General features: G+C 38.4%; 1 protein-coding gene across 3 annotated transcripts in view; it reads right to left on the reverse strand.

The window, feature by feature from the left end:
• Positions 1–8,320: 8,320 nt before the first annotated feature.
• The window catches only part of cnst.L (consortin, connexin sorting protein L homeolog), a 66,847-nt gene continuing 54,617 nt past the window's right edge, over positions 8,321–20,550 (reverse strand). For all 3 annotated transcript variants that reach the window (XM_018263078.2, XM_041562753.1, XM_041562754.1), the window contains 2 exons: positions 13,581–13,716; positions 8,321–8,898 (listed from right to left, as the gene is read on the reverse strand). In XM_018263078.2, coding sequence (XP_018118567.1) covers positions 8,693–8,898; positions 13,581–13,716 — 342 coding nt within the window. In that variant the 3' untranslated portion in view covers positions 8,321–8,692. The remainder of the gene's footprint in view (positions 8,899–13,580; positions 13,717–20,550) is intronic.

Here is a 20,550-nt window from a genome sequence, read left to right on the forward strand (position 1 = left end):
ATACACATATATACATATAAGAGAGAAAGAGAGGGGGTGAATAACTATACCTTTCAATGGGAACAGGTTCCATGATTCCCATGATTCCTGAAGTACTGATGCGGCAGCATCCGAAAGGAAGATTTGGTTGATGAGGTGCTTCATTGGATCAGCAAGGAAAGGAGGCCACTGCAATAACGTTCAGTAGTTCCTGCCAGTTAATGTCAGACAGTGTGTGCTATGAGCTTTATAATACCATCTCACATCTAGTTTATATTGCCTCTTTGTTTGAACTCATAGAAACCATTGCCATTGGCTCCCACAGTCTTCTCAAACCCAAGGATCTAACCAGTGGACCCCCCACAGCAAACCTAAAAAATGTATGGCAGTACTACTTTCATGCAGGTGAACTTAAAAATAATAAGGTAGGCAATAATAAAATCAACCGTATTTTTCATTATTGAGATCTTATGCTGTGCTCATTACTGAAAAGCAAACATGCATACATGTCATTTTTGTACTTCTTTTTAATAAGAAAGAGTCCTTAAGAATATTTGGTCCAAATATATTAACATGGCTCTTTCAATTGATAAAAATGAGGGATATTCTTATTCTAGGGATGGTGGGTGTGATGGTGGACACTTGAAAATGCCCCATTTATAAATAGCTCTGGTTAGAACACTCCTTACAGAGCACCAATCACCCTAAAACTAATAGAACCAGCCGTCCAGTTGTAGGAAACAATAAAAATACTAGTACTATGCTGCCTGCACAGGGAGGGAGCCCTTTATCTACCACCTGTACCACTCTGCACAATTGTCTCGGTTCATGTATAAATGTAAGTAAAGCTGATCTGTTGAGGGCTCTCCATCAAATTAAAGCAATACAATCGATTTGTACTGCCACAACAAATCAACCAGGGCACAAAAAGAAACTGTAATTTCTTTGTAACTTGGTAAACTTCTCTTCTGGACCTCCCTCTGCTCCAGAATATAAGGGTGTTCCTACTAAGGGCTGCAGGAGGCTGAATGCTTCAGTTGATTACAGGACACAGCAGGGAAATGCTTTCTAAGTTACTTCTTTTATGGACTACCCCAGTATTTAGATGTACATTTACATGTACCATGAAAGTCTGTAATTATATGGCCTTCCTTATTGGGCTTAAAATTTCAAAGTGTATTACTTTTGTTTACATTTTGTGTAATCATGAAGCAATAACAGATATATAAACTCTTTTATTAGTAAGCACATCAAGAAAAATAACTACATATTACACGTACATGACAAATATAGGTAAAACTGTCCATGGCTTGAAGGGTCACTCTCATATTTAAAGGGCAATACTTAGGGCATAATGTTATGGAAAGTCTTTGTACTAGTCATTAGCAAAATTAATGGGGTTTCTCTCTAACACTGCCGGGTGGATACATTTCAAACTGAAGGTACATTGTAGCCTTTTAATAACTCAAATATGATGTCTACACTAAGGGGGTGGGGTTGTGTAATTACCTGTACACAGTTGAGTCAGTGCTGTCTGAATATGAATAAATAGGGAATTTTTTGTCAGACTGCTGCTGAAGCTTCAAATGTAAATGTTAACTCTTTCATAAACCGCTGTCTGGCATTTGTGTCAGTTTGCAACCAATGTCCAATTTTTATAGGCTTAGCATTAGAGTGTAATGTGTGCTCTGAGTGGTGGGTGGGTCCTGAGCAGTTATACAGGTATGGGATCCGTTGTTTGGAAACCCATTATCCTCCAAATTATGGAAATGGTGTCTTAAGCAAATAGTTCTAATATTTTAAAAATTATTTCCATGTTCTCTAATAATAAAACAGTACCTCATACTTGATCCCAAGATATAATTAACCCTTATTGGTGGCAAAACAATCCTATTGGATTTAAAATCTTTTAGTAGACAAGTTATGTTGATCCAAATATGGAAATATGATATAACCAGCATTTTCTAATTAAGTAGCTCCATCAAACAGCATGTAGTAAGCCATGCCATCTTAAAATAAAAACATTCAGAACCTATAATAAACTATAATAAATTATAACTGTACTTTCAATGAAAAAATGTGTTTTATTGTTACTAGGGAAGGCGGTTTCCCAGCAGATGGATCAAAAGGGTTCTCCACCTTTGAGATAACTTTTAGTATGAGAGTGATATTCTGAGACAATTTGCAATTGGTTTCCATGTTTTATTACTGCAGGTTTTTAAGTTATTTAGCTTTTTATTCAGCTGCTCTTCAATTTCAATCTTAAGCAATCTGGTAACTAGGGTCTAAATTACCCTAGCAACCATGCATTGCTTTGAATAAGAGACTTGAATATGAATAGGAAGGGCCTGAATAGAAGGATCAGTAATAAAAAGTAACAATAGACTTGTAGCCTTACAGAGCATTTGTTTTGTAAAAGGGTGTCAGCAACGCCCATTTGAAAGCTGCAAAGAGTCAGAAGAAAAAGGCAATTAACTATAAAAAATAATGAAAACCAATTGAAAAGTTGTTTAGAATTGGCCGTTCTATAACATAATAAAGTTACCTTAAAGGTGAACTACCCCTTTAAGCTGTTATGTAAGTACATTGCTGTTGGTTTATTTTTATATCAAGGACACTATGTCACTGAGAGGCATGTTAACAGATCCCAATGGCTTCCGCCAGAAGTCAAATTCTAAGTGACATCCACACCTTTGGGCATGTCCATTTTTATCTCAAATTAATTGATACAAGTTGAGAGTACAGTCAGATATAGTATGTCAAGGAAACTGAGCTGATATCTAGCCGTCTGGGTCCAGATTGCTCAAATCAGACCCTGCAGAGTTTTTGCTTTCCTCTCAATCAACTAGATTTAACCAAAAAAGTTGAACTTATATACATTTTATAACCTTTATCACTATGTATGTCTTGTTGATAAATTATTTGTGCTGATGATTGTTATTGGTAAATATATGAGTACTCTACCCACACATTTCCACTAAATGAGCAGTCGTTAATATGAAACGTCTTCAGTTTAAAGTAGGCCTTTGACGTAACTTGTTATACTAAATGAGACATTGTAGTTTGTCTAGTAATCAAGTCATTTGAATGAGCAATTCAGAGCTTTAAACCCAGCCAGTTTGGGATATAAAATAACTAGGGATGCACACTAAATCCTGAATTTGGTTTGGGATTCGGCCGAATACAAGTCCTTGTACCCATGCACCAGCTTTTCCTTGCCAAGAAGGGTTTGGATTCCGTACAGTATTTGGCCAAATCTGTACATCCGGATTCAGCTAAACCCTGAAAAGCAGGGATCATTGCATCCTTAAAAATAACAGACATAACTTATTCTATATAACTTAAAGGGGTAATTCTCCTTTAAGGTAACTATAGTTATTTGTCTTTTTCTTCTGATTCTTTGCTGCTTCCAAATGGGCGTCGCTGTCCCCTTCTAAAAAAAACAAATGCTCTGTAAGGGAAGGACTACACGCTGCACCTGCATCCGACAGTCGCGTCGCCTCAGATCAACTCTGCGACTTCATCCGACATTTCTATCTTTCATTTCCGTTGCATGCGATTTGTCTCATGCGTTTTGTCGCCGCGCGTTGGATACTGCCGAAAACGTCCATGTAGTCCTACCCTAAGGCTACAAATGTATTGTAATGGTTACTTTTTATTACTGATCCTTCTATTCAGACTCTCTCCTATTCATATTCCAGTGTCTTATTCAAATCAATGCATGGTTGCTTGGGCAATTTGGGCCCTAGTTTCCAGATTGCTTGAAATGCAAATTAAAGAGCTACTGAAAACACAAAGCTAAATAACTCAAAAACCTTCAATAATAAAAAATGAAAACAAATTGCAAAATACTAAAAGTCATCCTAAAGGTGAACAACCCCTTCTGTTTTTGTATAAGAAGTAGATGAGTCATCATTAATGTAACCAGTTGGGTGGGGTTTGTGCTTTAAAACGGTGTGTGTATCCAAAGATCCATTGGGCATGAAACATGTAAAGCTGAAGACTGTGGGGTTTGTATATTTTAGATTATCTCCAAATAAAGACTTCTATAATTTTTTTTAGGTTTTTTCGTTTTTTTTTTGGAGTGCAAACTATATTTCTATGTTTTCAATGTTGCACTCTACAGTTTTTTGAAAGCTTCCTTGGTCTGCGCCCACCTATCCTCCACATCACATGCCCAGTTCCCCCTCAGTTCCCCCAACCTGCTAGAAAAATGTCCAAGAGAGAACGTGTGCGTGTTAGCCTGACCGTTTTGATTTAGCAACAGATCAAATCATCTTTTGCCCAAGGCCACCAGTTGGTTCAGTTTAAATAACATCAAAGGGTATGATCTGTTATCTGGAAACCTGTTATCTAGAAAGCTCTAAATTACAGGAAGGTCATCATTCCTAGATTCCATTTTAATCAAATAATTAAATTTCTTTATAAATGATTTCCTTTTTTCCCTGTAATAAAACAGTACTTTGTACTAAATCCCAGATAAGATATAATTAATCCTTAATGGAGGCAAACCAATCCTATTGGGTTCAATTAATGTTTAAATGATGTTTTAGCAGGCTTTAGGTATGGAAATCCAAATTATGGAAAGACCCCTTATCTGGAAAACTCCAGGTCCCAAGCATTCTGTATAACAGGCCCATACTTGTAATAACATATTCCTCTTTGTGCCTTGGTAAAATAGTACAAACTGCATATTTTAAAAAAAATCCTGACCATATAGGAACTAGCATAGGGGGAAAAAAGGACTGCTATGCATAGAACATGGAGGTTTCCCTGTAAGAGAATAACTGTATTACTTACAAGGTTCCCTGCAGAAAAAAAGATAGGTTTTGTGATTTCTAGCAGAAGCACATTTTAAAGTTTCAGAAATGAAATAAAAGGCTACAGCACACCGTCGTCTTTACCTAAAAATACAGATCTTCACCATTCATCATGCTTTACATAACCTTTATGAAACTGATGTGTGTGTGTGTGATGGAAATATACATAAAGCACCTATTTAAAAAAAAAAAAAAAAAAGGAAATTGCACTCTTTACAATACATGATAGGATTGATCATCCAATAAACTTTGAAATACAGCAGCCATTTTCCACAAGGGCCTATTTAAATAAAAAATAATCTTCTCTATTGATGGATATTTTTCTTTGTAATGAAACAGTAGTACACCTTGTACTTTTTATTAACTAAGAAACATAGACATTAATGGCAAATTAATTCTATTATTCTATTTATTGCTTCAATGATTTTTTCAGTAGCCTTAATGCATGGAGCACCACCCTGGTCCCAGGCATTCCAGATTATAGATCCCATCTTTATCTATAAAATATACTTTACATCAAAATGTATATTTCACAGTTCCTTTTTAATGTTGCTATGCAGTAGCTCAATAAATATTCTGCAGTTAAAACTCTTTTTATAGATTATAAACGCATCTTTTTTTTCACAAAGACAATTTTTTTCTAAAGCAATTTTTAAAATATTTATATATTAAAAAAAACAAACTCACAAACATTTAACATATTAATCTGGGGGCAAAGACAAATCCCAACGCAAACATACATGACACTGCAGTTATAAACATCAGAGATTAAGACCATGATAAGCAAATTCCCTTGAACTGATCAAACATAAATAAGCTGTAACATGAAATAACTATACTGGGCCAGCCAGTACAAGGAAGTTGAGAAAAACATTGCCTAAACTGGCTTTTAAGTCACCTGGGTTTAAAGAAGTGAGGTTTGTTGAGTGAAATTTAGGGTGGTGACATGTGCTAAGATTCCGGGGAGATTAGTCGGCCAGCGGCAAATCTCCTCTTCGTCGGGTGCCTAATCTCCCCGAAAAGCCTTCCCACCGGCTAGAATGTAAATTGCCGGCAGGATGGCACTTGGATCGCTTCGTTTTCTGAAGTCGAGGAAACTTCGGGCTAATTCGGAAAACGAAGCACTCCAAGTGCCATCCCACTGGCGATTTACATTCTAGCCGGCGAAAAGGCTTTTCAGGGAGATTAGTCGCCCGAAGAAGAGGAGATTTGTTGCTGGGTGACTAATCTCCCCGGAATCTTCGCGTGTGTCACTACCCTTACAGTGAAGTGAAAGCAATTCCTAATCACTCACACAATCATTTAGACTTGTGCCACAGAGAAAAAAGACCAGTGCTTTTTGCTTGAAGATGCCTAATCCAAAATATTTTACTGTTAAAGGCTACACTGGCATCCTTGGAGAATCATGGATATTCTTTTCTGTAGTGGGTCATTATATTTTGGGGTGCATGAAGAGATTACGTATGTGACACATCTCCCCCCAAAAGCTGAAAAAATGCTTATGCCACCTGAATTATAGAGCTTGCTGTGTGCTGCCCCCACTGTGAGTTTGTAGGTTACTTCCTAGAATGAAAATACATAGGGGGTTATTTATCAAAGGTCGAATGTTAGAGAAAAAAACGTGAACATCATGAAGGCTATTAACATTTTTAAATGGTTCAATTGACTTCTACATGACCTTGAAAGGTTTTAGATGGTGTATTTTTGGATTTGAGCTATTTCCAGGGTCTGGGTATAATAGATATCGAAAAATCAGTTTAAAAAAATAATTTTTTTGGAGTTTTTCTTTAACCCAAAAAAATCGATTAAAAAAAAATAACCTTGAAAACATGAATTTTCATGGAAACCACAAATTGATCCTTAATAAATCTGCCCCATAGTGTTAGATTTCCAGCTAGACTCTTATGAACAAGTTCATACCTTGTTCATAATGTGCATCTATACTAATATACTGTAAATAGTGCATTTATACTACACGGGCTGCCATTAAAAAAATGTTTCTTTTGCTGGCTAGGCCTGCCATTTTCCTGTTGCTGCTCAGCACTTATGGCTTATGAAACAAGTGAAGCACTACAAACACTTAGGCATACAGTGCCTGCTTGCTATAAAGCCCCATAGAACCAACTACAAAGAATAAAGTGCATCAGTGCTACACTATTCTAGAACTTCAACCTCAAGCTGTAAATTAAATATTTACTATTCACTTTAGGATCACATAGTACGCCTGGATTCAGCACAAAGAAAAAGTGCCACCTAAACAATTTAATTGGTGAAGGAGGTAGCAGGGGCCATCCACCCTCAGAAGATCACTTCTAATTTATCTGAATAAGAGGTGGTGTTGAACACTGTGCATGAATGATTTTTAACCAAAAATGTTCCCCCTTTTTGTTTCTTGAGTTATAGTTGCCAGTGCAGAACAACATACAGCTTATTTCATTAACTCCTGCCTTTTTATCCCTTTTTTGTAATGTGTTTTGCCCCAGACCACTATAGTGGTCGAAAAGCGTAGGGCGATCTGCCAATATGTAAGTGTTTGATATAATACATTTTTTACTTTTTATACAGAGTGTGCAATCCTTATATCCTTTTTGTCTAATATTTACCAGGAGGCAGCCCCCATAGGACTGGCACCTCAGCGTTTATTTCTTGGGTGTGCTCCTTCCAAATTATAGTCGTTTCATTAATTCCAAGAGGGAGCAGATTCTTCGATTGCTGCTGCAAGTAGTGCTGTAAAATGTTGCTGTATACATTAGCCTTATGAAGAAGCTACATCTCAATTGCTCCATTGTAGAACTATGGTACACAAAGCATTTTTAATCTTCACAGGAAAAAACACCATGAAGAAAAGGCCCTAGAACAAGAAGTAACCCCATGGCAATATTGTGTATGGGAATCACCAATGACCAAACTTAGTGGGGACAGAGATCGCACAAGACATTTCAGTGGACATTTCTTATTCTCTATCATTGCTCCCTCCTGTGAAGATTGCAGTTATCAAAAAGTGATGTTAGTGCCCAATTGTGCCTTTGAATGTAATGAGACACAGGTACACTTAAATATAGTGTACTATAGCAAGAAAGCTATGTCAGTGTCCCATTCACAGTATTACAACCTGAATTCCTTTAGGTTTGTCACATACTAATTCATATGCAAACTATACTTGAAAGGGCAACAGTTCTAAGATGTAAAAACATAATATATATTAAATATTGGCATCTTCCAACAGGCATGGAATTTTAACTCTGTGCAAAATCTTTCCTTCCTGGCCTTTAGTAATATTACTAAAGAGGTCTTTAGCAGAATATGAGTAAAATAATTGTTATTTTGAATTGCAGCACATTTCTTTCTTCATCCTTGCAAATAAAATAAACAGGAAGCTCCAGTCATTTCAATCATGCAAACTGAAAGCAAACACAATGTAAATTTGTGATTAAAAGAAACCAAAAAGACAAGACTATAAAATGTAAAACCAGCACACTGTACAGTAGCCCAAACTGACAGCCGACAGTTAAGTTACACAACACACAAATTCTCATAAGTGAATCAGGGATGCAGAATAAAAGTAAATCAAGTGACTACACAGACATTTTGCATATAAGCTGAATGCCTCTCCATCTGCAGTAGTGGCTGCTTGTGTTGTTGAGAATAGTGGTTAGTTGTGAGGCTGTGCCATGATTCAGTGCCACTCGGATGCTTTTTTCATAATTTTCCCACTGAAAACCCTTAAATCTATTAAAAGTCAATTTAAAAACCACCTAAGTTCGATTATTTTTCTCTTTGCAAGTCTTGTAACAGGACAGACATGTTCAGTTTTAGGTTAGAATTTAACCTACAAGTGAAAAAATAATAAAATAAGAGGCTGCCATAATACCAGCCAAGTGTTATTTTGTCATCTATGTGACATACAACCAGTGTTTTAGCTCTTCTATTCCTTGCAGCAACTGTGTGTAGTAGAAGTCCATGTTGGCAGTAAAATCCTTACAGACGGACGACTCTATATCCCCAAAAGTGCAGTATAATGCAGTCCCTCCAATGCTAAGGAAAACGGTTGCGATACAGAGTAGTATCAGTAAAATGCAGGATCCTCCACCAATTTCTTCTGCAATATATAAAAAAAAAGTATTGCTGGTTACACAGTTGGCACAATACTTTAATTCTTTGACAGAATATTGCCTCTTTAGATTAAACACTTGGAATTGCACAGTGACCCACCTAATGTGAAGGGTAACGAGCAGGACTATACTGAGTATTGCAGGTGGAACATGGCTTCAGTACAAATGCAGTTCAATACTAAGGTGGAAAATATGCTACATGACCTATATAACAGTTAATGTGTGCATTTTACAAGGGTGAATGCAGTTTATTATTGTAGTTTGGCTTGTTGCTCTTAAATTTCTTTTCAGACAGTAACTCACTGTTTAGGCTACATGATGAAGAAAGAGAAGAGACAAATATGATGTGCATGTGCCAAATCTATATGGAGATATGGGGGCTGAGAAACATAGCTCAATATGAATGGTGGTACAGGTATGGGATCTGTTATCCGGAAACCCATTATCCAGAAAGTTCCAAATTACAGAAGGCCATCTCTCACAGACTCCATTTTATCCAAACAATCCAAATTTTAATCTAAATTATGTAAATATCCATTATCCAGGAAACCCCAGGTCCCAAGCATTCTGGATAACAGGTCCCATACCTGTATTTACAAAATTGTTCCTGTTTATGTAAATGCAAATATGTCATCATATAATCCTTGGTTATTGGTTGGGTCATCAAGAGTAAAGCTGGCCAAACACACTGCTGACTTAGCACCTCCTAGCTAAGTGGGCCATTTGTTGACTCATGTATGAAAATCTTTCAACAGCCTGTCTGATTGGCATTTGCCCCTGAAATTCATCACGTTGGTGTGGTCCTCTCCTGATGGGTCAAAGCATAATCTGACTTGACCAAATACATAGGTGATCAAATCGGGCAAAGATCTGCTCATTTGAAAACCTTGACAAATCAGTGGATCTTAGGGTAAGGCCAGACGAGGAGATTCCGGGAGGTTTTATCGCCTGGCGACTTATCGCCACGTCTTTTGCGCGACTATCTCCCCGAACTGCCTCAGCGTTTTCCCCCATAGGCTACAGCGCAAAATCGCCTGCGCCAATGCACACGCGGCAATGCGTTTTCAATAGTCGCCCAAAGTTGCCTCATAAGGCAACTTTGGGCGACTATTGAAAACGCATTGCCGCGTGTGCATTAGCAACTTTGGGCGACTATTGAAGGCAACTGTGGGCAACTATTTAAAACGTATCGCCGTGTGTGCATTAGCGCAGGCGATTTTGCGCTGTAGCCTATGGGGAAAAAACGCTGAGGCAGTTCGGGGAGATAGTCGCGCAAAAGACGTGGCGATAAGTCGCCAGGCGACAAAACCTCCCCGAATCTCCTCGTCTGGCCTTACCCTTAAAGTGTATGGTCAACTTAAATGATTCAATCTGTTGGCACAAAGAAAGGAGTCACAGGTCATGGTTTGCAGCATTTAAATCAAGCAAGTGGAGCTGCAAGTTCATGTCACTGGATGGTGTGATTAATTTATTACCTGTAGGCAGATTAAGGGGCAAATTCCCTAACCGGCGAAGATTCGCCAGCGACGGCTTCACAGCCATCGCAACACTTCTAAATGCTAATTCACTAAAGTGCGAAGTTGTGTCCAGGGTGCCGAACGCTGGAGAATTCTCACTAGCATTGTTATAATGCCCTACACATGAGCCCAGTGTATAGTTTATGTTCCATATGTTAGAAAATGGTCAGGGGGAACCCGGTTACCCAAAAAAATTTTTACGGACCTTTGCAGGCTATCACTCAGAAAAAAGAAAAAGACGCCAGCGTTTTTTGGGACTTTTGCATTAAAAACTTGAGGCAGTCCTATGCACTCCATTGCACTTCGCCTGGTCTGAGCTAGCTAGGGCAAGTCTGGCGAAAAAGGTAAAGTTCAGTAAAATCCGCATCTTAGTGAATTTGTGGCGTTACGTCCATTCGCCAGAGCGAAAATTCGCCTGGTGATAGAGTGCGAATGATCGCTAGCGCCTGTCTCTTCCGCTAGCGAAGTTACCCCTGGGCCTATTAGGAAATCTGCGTAGTGCCTAAATGACGTCACACTGGCGAATTTTTGGTACCGTTAGTCACTTCTGCCCCTAAGCTTTTAGATCAGATGTTCCCAATCTGTTGCATTGACCATTCCAAAGGGGCTCAAAGAAGAAAATAGGTTCAGGTGCCTAGCCTGAAGCCATTTTTTTGTTATACCTGTATTGTGTAGCTATGGAGAGTGTTAAAAATACTGGACCAGAAAGCGGAGAAATTCAATAAGATTAAAAAAAACACCTACAAAAATAGAACTGTGCAAACATTGCCCATGCAAACATGGATAAAAAAAATCATATCTGCAAAATGAATTACACAGCAAGTAGTTTTAATACTATAAGCATTTATATTGTTATAATATAAATGGAAATAGAATGGAAGTACTGCATGTACAAATTGCATGCTTTTCCATGCTGAAAGCTTATCACACTGAATGTTCACACCACTGTGTATAAATGAATATAGGTCTCTGAGGATTTGGCTTAGATATATTGTGATCTCACTTTGACATGAGACCTTGGTGAGCTCCTTGTGACCTTCTACATATCACTGAAAAGGACATCGAGGTTAAGAGACTGTTTCTTTAAAAAATATAATACAAGTGCTATTCAATATACAACTTCTTCAGGTAACAGAAAGGTTTTAAATATTGAACTGTAACTCAGAATTAATTAGCAAAGCACCTGGGGTATACTGTAAATAGGGTTGCCACCTGTCCGGTTTTGACCCGGACAACCCATTTATTTTGAAGTTCTGTTCAGGTCAAAACTGGCTGCCTGGTTTTCCAAATTAGGAAAACCGGCAGGATTTCCTAAGATTGATGCGGCTATCGTCCAATCGCCATGCCATAGCCCCACCCCTGATGTCATAGCCCCACCTCCACTGCTTCACGCCCCCCGCCCCCCCGGAGTTCGTCAGGGGGAAAAGTGGCAACCCTAACTGTAAACAATTTTAACAACCCGCTATACCCCTAGTAATTATTTGTAGGCCAACATACACTATATTGCTAAGGGTATGTGGATACCTCTTCTAAATATTGGAATAGGCAATTTAAGCCACAGCCATCATTGCTTACATAGGTGCCACTACTCCATACAATGATACTCTAGACAGTTCATTGCGCCCTGCTTTGCAATAATGGTTTGGGGAATGCCCTTTCATGTTTAACCAGGGTAATAATTGATGCACAAAATAAGGGCCATACAGAAATGGTTTGTATAGATGGCAGTGGAAGAACATGACAGGCCTGCAAAGAGCCCTGAACTCATACTAACCGAGTTCCTTTGGAAGTAACTGGAAGGCCCATGAAAGCCAGGCTCAATCACCCACCATTAGTCCCAAACCTGGTATGTATGAATTATAGCTAAAGCTTTCAAGAAAAGTAGAGGGTAAGGGCTGTTTCCCAAAAAAGAGAGGAATGAACTTATATTAATAACCTGGCCATATAATTTAGCATACCGTATATACTCGAGTATAAGCCGACCCGAGTATAAGCCGCGGTACCTAATTTTACCTACGAAAACTGGGAAAACTTATTGACTCTAGTATAAGCCTAGACACAACTACAGCCCTGTCTCCCAGCAGCGCACATTCTGCCAAAGCGACCCCCCAGCGATCAACCGGACTTCTTTGCAAAGTTGATGGTGACAGAGAATTGCCAAACGGATTACTGTGTGCATTGTCCCACTGTCCCACTACCATGTGCAGAGGGTGCTGTGTGATATTGCCATCACTGTTAATCTTTCGTATAACCAACAGAGGGCGCTGTGTGATATTGCCATCACTGTTAATCCTTCATATAACCAACAGAGGGTGCTGTGTGATATTGCAGTCACTGTTATTCTTTCATATAACCAAAAGAGGGTGCTGTGTGATATTGCAGTCACTGTTATTCTTTAATATAACCAACAGAGGGCGCACTGTTATTCTTTCATATAACCAACAGAGGGTGCTGTGTGATATTGCAGTCACTGTTAATCTTTCATATAACCAACAAAGGGCACTGTGTGATATTGCAGTCACTGTTATTCTTTATTATAACCAACAGAGGGTGCTGTGTGATATTGCAGTCACTGTTATTCTTTCATATAACCAACAGAGGATGCTGTGTGATATTGCCATCACTGTTAATCCTTCATATAACCAACAGAGGGCACTGTGTGATATTGCAGTCACTGTTATTCTTTAATATAACCAACAGAGGGCGCTGTGTGATATTGCCATCACTGTTCATCCTTCATATAACCAACAGAGGGCGCACTGTTATTCTTTCATATAACCAACAGATGGCGCTGTGTGATATTGCAGTCACTGTTATTCTTTCATATAACCAACAGACGGCGCTGTGTGATATTGCAGTCACTGTTATTCTTTCATATAACCAACAGAGGGCGCACTGTTATTCTTTCATATAACCAACAGAGGGCATTGTGGGATATTGCAGTCTCTCCCCAAGTGAACTGTTGGTATAGGAATGATTAAAAGTGACTGCGATCTCAGCTACTCGGGTCGGGTACCACTGACCCGAGTATAAGCCGAGGTAGACTTTTTCAGCACATTTTGGATGCTGAAAAACTCGGCTTATACTCGAGTATATACGGTATTCAAAGATATTACATTAACCATGTCACCCTGAGTGTTCTCTATACTGACCTTGGTCAAGAGTATCTTCTGTTTCTTGGAAACGTACTTTCCTCTTTGTCTGTTTCTGGGATGTCTGGGCTGAATTTATACCCTCGGTTTGACTGCGTCTCTTTAATATTGATACCAAACCAGCAGCAGGGCTCACCTGCAAAGCAATAAGGAAAAAAAAAAACAGATGACAAATATTTCAGATACAGTTAGTAAAAGCTATTTCTAAGGGTGATCTGGCTTAAATAGATGAATTGCTGTGATTTATAGGTTTTACTTGCGGCAATCTTAAGGTTATACTATGACAAGTCATTTTCGGGAGATTTGTCACCCACAGCACAGCAGGCGACAAATCTTTCTACCCTTAAAAGAAAACTATACTCCCAAAACGAATACTTAAGCAACAGATACTTTATATCATATTAAGTGGCATATTAGAGAATCTCACCAAACTGGAATATATATTTAAGTAAATATTGCCCTTTTACATCTCTTCCATTGAACCACCATTTTGTGATAGTCTCTGTTCTTTCTCAGAGATCACCTGACCAGAAATACTTCAGCTTTAACTGTAACAGGAAGAAGTGTGGGAGCAAAAGACAGAAATCTGTCTGTTAATTGGCTCATATGACCTAACATGTATGGTTTGTTTGGTTTGTGTGCACAGTGAATCCAAGGATCACAGAGGACAGCCCTTATTTTTAAAAATGGCAATTTTCTATTTATGATTACCCAATGGCACTTACTATTAAGAATAAATTATAATGAAAATGGTTTATTTAAATGAAGCAGGGTTTTACATAGGAGCTGTTTTATGCAATATATTTTTAAAGAGACTTACATTGTTTGGGGGGTATAGTTTTCCTTTAAGAGCATTGATCATTTCTTCTTTGCTTGTTTATATTAATGCCACATTGCGTATCTCAAACAAAATAGTGAAAATGATAAACTCCACTGACACAGAAAATTAAATTCTCCAAAGGCAAATAAATCATTATATTGCTTTTCATATGCGGTTTATTTTCCTAATAATTAACAATGATAGCACGATCAATGACAATATTTTGTGTTCAAGAGATTACAATGTATTTATCATGGGGTGGTTCAGCTTTAAGTTAAATTTTAGTATGTCATAGAATAGCTAATTCTAAGCAACTTTTCAATTGGTCTTGATTTTTTTTAAAATAGTTTTTGAATTATTTGCCTTCTTCTGACTCTTCCAGATTTCAAATGGGGGTCACTGATCCCATCTAAAAACAAATGCTCGGTAAAGCTACAAATGTATTGTTATTGCTACTTTTTATTACTCATCTTTCTATTCAAGCCCACAGCTGTAGACTAAATAATGCAAAAACTACAAATTATAACAAAATATTCTTGTTTTTTTATCAGCACTGTATGAACAGCACATGCAAACTAATGTAAGGCTAGAAAATCATTGTGGCACAGTGGAGGAGGGAACAGGCAGGAATATCAGGTACAACACCTTAGAAATGCCACTGGAATCAAGAGGACAAAGTTCACACAAGTATAAAGATATTTGTGGAAATGTTTCATTTGAAAAAAGCAAATGATAAGGCAGCGGCAAGAGCAAAGGACTAGGTGCTCTTATTTAGCTGGCAAAACAGAAAAGTTTGCATGGGTAGACAGGCTGTACTGTAAATTAGTGCTGTGCAAATAATACAGTGGGTTTGTGTTGAGTTGTTTATTTTGAAACCATTTACACAGTATAGAGTTTAAAGGGGTGGTTCAGCTTTAAGTCAACTTTTAGTAGGTTATAGAATGGCTAATTCCTAGCAACTTTTCAATTGACTTTTCTTTTTTTATAGTTTATGAATCATTTGCCTTTTTGACTCTTTCCAGCTTTCAAATGGGGGCCCTTTTCTATTCTATTCCATGTTGTAGCTCCCACCCTTCCCAACTGGTGTCTAATAAAAGGGCAGCCACGTTTGGGAGTTTTACTTAGAAAGCAGCTAGTAAGTTGCAGGTAAAATGTAGTCCCTTTGTAAAATGTATAATGAAGCAATAGAATTCTTAATGAATCAGATGAAAATTGAGCATAGGACTGGCCAGATATGGGATGACTTTGACGTAGTTGGCCAGCTTAAATATATTGCAATATATGGACAAACAATCCCTGTTTTGTTTAAAGGGTAAGGCATTTTTCAGTAGCAGTATGCACAAAATGTCTCTGTCTTAAATATATTGATAATGGGTTGAGTGCAGAGGACTCTTGTATTTGCCTATATATATATATATATATTCTCATTCATTCAAGTCTTTTATTCAAATCAGTGCATGGTTGCTATGGATCCTAGTGTACCCTAACAATCAGACTGCTGAAGTTGCAAAGTGTAGAGCTAAATAACTCAAAAACCACAAATAATTTTTTTTTTAACATGGAGTCATTCATTTGGGTTTAAGTTTAACACACTGATCCCACAGATTGAAAGGAGGCTATGATACTACATTTCCCAACACTCCATCCTCGCCTATTCCCTTGCAAAGTGATGAATTGAAGTCCCTCTGTATGCCAGAACATCTGTTCACTGTCTACCATGGAAAGCAGAGGGATATTAAAGTCTTAAAGCCAATTACTTTAGAATGGGACAAGGCAGCATTACACTGTAAGTCACTGTAGCCTTTATATCCATTTATGCCAATGTATATAGTGTTTATGCACCTACATAAGCTAAACTGAATCAGCTCATGTCAAAAACGGGGTATTTTTTTTTTTTAATAGAGTATTTTTACCTAAAATGTACCGGTATGAGATCCCTCCAGAAATCTCGGAATTACAGAAAGGTCATCTTCCATAGAGACCATTTTATGCAAATAATTCTAATTTTTTTGAAAAAAAAAATCCTTTTTCTCTGTAAGAATAAAACAGTATCTTGTACTCGATAGCAAATAAGCTGCATGGGGTTTATTTAATATTTAAATGTTTTTTTTAGTAGACTTAAGGTATGGTAATCCAAATGACGTAAAGATCCCTTATATGGAAAACCCCAGGTCTCAAGCATCACATCCTCTACCTGCATTACATGGGTTTGTAGCCTACCTTTTTCATTTTTACAGCCACATAGTTGTGGGTTGGATTGTACTGAAACGATCCAAGTTTTAAAGACCTTCTGAAGTTTGGGGTTAAATACCACATCTGGGCAAGTTTGAGCTGTGCTAGTGTAGTACTATTTCCATCCTAACCTGTGTCTAATACTTAGCAGAACAAGCCATCAGACTGTTGGAGATTGACCTTGTTAAGACAGTCGAGCACTGTCATTGCTGTTACTGTAATTACCCTCTGCCTTCTCTGTGCCAAACAAAAACAACTACTGGCTTGGCACTTTCACAATAAAACAGGCGTATGATTCCCAACAAATTATTGGCTACCAACTGAAGTTACTTGCATGTAAAGAAAAGCTGGAGGGTTACAATGTAAATAAATGTTTGTGGAGTAATACGTTTGGTATTCTTTGGCTCACTGTTCCTCGTTCGCAGGTGTACTGAAAGCCTTCTTGCTCTCAATTGATTCCGGAGCAGTACACAATAAGGAGACACTGGCTCATTCTGTTGTGCGTTGGTGGGAACCTTGTATGTCTAACAGCCTCACAATACCTTTGTGTTTCCATAGGCAGTATATATTAATTAGTCTGATGCTTTACTGTTTCTATTGGATTGTATATAACTATGCTAGATGGTCCTGGTGACGTTATATGTTTATTATCCCTGATTCACTCTCCTCTGTGTTTATGGCATATATGATTATTAGTGATGGGCGAATTTATTTGGCTGGTGCAAATTCACGTCAAATTTGGACGTTTCACCACCGGCCAATAAACTCGATGGCGTCTCGATTTAGACGACGGCGTCAAAGGTTTTTCAACGCAGGCGACGGTTCTGATGCCGATAAAAGAACGCCCATTGACTTTAATGGGCGCCGGCAATCAATGTTTTGCAAGTTTTTTGCCAGTTTCGCGAATTTCATGACGAATCGAAACAGGACAAATTCGCCCATCACTAATGATTATAGATCACATCCCTACTGTCTATACTTTCTCAGGCACAATGTACTGAACAGTGAACTTCATAATGTAAAGAGGTGGTTCACATTCAAGATAACTTTAAGTATGTTATAGAAGGACTAATTCTAAGCAACTTTTCAATTAGTCTTAATTTTTTCTTTTTTATAGTTTTTAAATTATTTGCCTTCTTCTAAATCGCCTCGTCTTTTGCGCGACTATCTCCCTGAACACTGAGGCAACTTTGGGCGACTATTGTACACGCAACGCTGCGTGTGCATTAGCGCAGGCAACTTTTCATTCTAGCCTATGGGGAAAAATGCAGAGGCAGTTCGGGAAGATAGTCGCGCAAAAGACGAGGCGATTAGTCGCCAGGCGACAAAATCTCCTCGTGTGGCCTTACCCTTAAGGTGAACAATCCCTTTAACAGGCACGAGGTCCGGATGCTGCTGAATTACAAGTTATGGCTTTTCTTTACTGTTGGCTTTTCTACAGTGCTTTTTTATGTGGAAGGAGCATGTGAAGTATAAAGTGCCAGTAGTACGAAATCTTTTAGGTGAATTTGGATGTTTGTATAACTGATCAAAACTTTTTCTACATTGCCCTGTCAGTGGCTTGTTCTCCGAGTGCCTACCTACTCAAGTTTCTACTTAAAAACACAGCATTCAAGGTGCCCGAAGGCTCCATATGTGCTATTACCCAAAGGGACTAGGTCACATATGGCATTTTATTGGCAATTTGCTAAACAGAAAAACAGACATACTAAATACGAACACATAATGGCAGCCAGCAAAAGACATAAAAGACTATAGGGGCTCATTTATGTCCGCAAGCACAGTGGCCAAATTGGGTCAAAATGTGCTTTGTGCACTTCTGTTTTGTCACGATCTGAATAAGACACTGCTACACCTATTGATGCAGTGGCCAAATTGGGTCAAAATGTGCTTTGTGCACTTCTGTTTTGTCACGATCTGAATAAGACACTGCTACACCTATTGATGCAGAGAACCCTGTTAGTGTCACCTCCTGACTAGGTGGTAGCTCAAGGGTTCCCACAGTACCCCACATTAATCACTGCTGCTCAGCTGCACTACATGTAACTCATGTGCTAAACAACGCAGGCAGACTTAACACGTGCTGCTTACATGCCGAAAACCGGAAATGCACTCAGTTTGCTAAAATTAATGCAATTGCGTGTGCTCTTTGTTACAAATCAAGCTCAGTCGTGGCAAATATTTTCAGTCTGTCTGGTGTCACTTCTGATTTTCAGATGTGTGCAGCCTATACTTTTGGACAACGGCACAGTGTTGAGATGTGCAGCTGTGGGGTGCAGTGCTACTTTGGCATATTCAGTGCCCTTTTTATGGCCGCAATTATGCTGAAAGTCAGAGAAAAAACATGGCGACTGTGCTTGACATTGACTTTGCTCATTTTAAATAAACCCTTCTATTTGGCATATGGATTGTAAACATTAGGCTCAATAAAAACTTTTTTAAAGGGGAACTATCATGAAAATACAATCAATTAAATATTCTGTATCGTTTCTGAAATAATCAAGTTTATCTTTACTATCCCTCTCTCAGCATCTGTTTCTCTTCATTCATGTCATCATGCAGCAGTTGGGTGTCAGATAATCAGTTAGATCCAAAGCGGGGCTTTCTTTCCTAGCAGATCACTCAAATAACTGATTCTAGTACAAACAAAATCTAACAAAATAACTGCATTTTGCACAAATCCTGCATGTAGAGAGACACGATGTCTGGTGATTTTATTAGAGTGAGCTCTAATACATCTTCTAGGCAAAAGAAGCCCCCCTATAATATATCTAACTGTCAATGAATATCTCATACCCAACTCCTGCATGAAGAGGGAATTAAAGAAAAAACAAACCCTTTGTTTTAAAAAAACTCTTCCCCACATAGAACCCCCTCCCTCCTCCGCCCCCCAGCATAGCTGCTACCCCGGGCAAATCCCTAACTTTTTACTTACCCCTCGGTGCAGATTCAGGGATCTGAGTTCACAGCAGCCATCTTCCGGGTCTTCAGGTCTTCTTCTGGCGCTTTGGCAATTTCTATCAATCGTGAACCCGGAAATTGCTCCAACTGCGCATGCGCCGCCACACTGGTCTCATTCTCAGATTAACGAAGGCCCAGAAGATGGCTGCCGTGAACTCTGATCCCTGAATCTGCACCGAGGGGTAAGTAAAAAGTTAGGGGCATTTGCCCGGGATAGCAGCCAGGCTGGGGGGGAGGTGGTCTATGTGGGGTAGGGTCTTTTAATAAGGGGTTTGTTTCTACTTTAAGAGAAACAGATGCTAAAAGGGGGATAGTTAAGAGTAACTTGATTATTTCCGAAACAGTACAGAATTTTCAATTGTTTATATTTAGAAAGCTTCTTATTTCAGAATGCTGAAGCTTATATTATATTAAAATTTTTCAGGAAAGTTCACCTTTAACTTTTAAAGGTGTATTAACCCTCTTTATTTTCCCTATGTTTCTGACTAATGGAAATATAAAGAGATACTCAAGAGATTACAATAATGTTCCTGTTGCAGGGCAACCCCTACCAGCAGGACAGTCTGTGAACTTTGCTGTTGAGTTTTGCTTGAACTAAAGAGTATATAAATGTGTTTACAGAATATACAAATAAGAGTGTATACATCAAATTTGCCTGTACAAGGTTCAAGTAAGGGAGACATTTTAAAAGGGGTTTCATTGTGGTGCTAGTTCAAAAAAGGGCAATATAGGGCAGTTGTTGTGCCTTTTAACATCATTTATTTTACCTTATTAATATCAGTATAATAGGGGCAAGTGCTGTCCAAGTTATTCCATGATGTGGGATTGTTATCCATGATTTCACACATTTGAGGGCCCGATTATTATAAAACAAGGATTGCATACAAAGAGGTCTATGGAGATCTAAGATGAGCCAAAGAAATCTGGTGGAATGTCACATACAGGATGCAGCTGGAC

The sequence above is a fragment of the Xenopus laevis genome, chromosome 5L (genome assembly GCF_017654675.1).
Source record: "Xenopus laevis strain J_2021 chromosome 5L, Xenopus_laevis_v10.1, whole genome shotgun sequence".
NCBI classification, from domain to species: Eukaryota; Metazoa; Chordata; class Amphibia; order Anura; family Pipidae; genus Xenopus; species Xenopus laevis.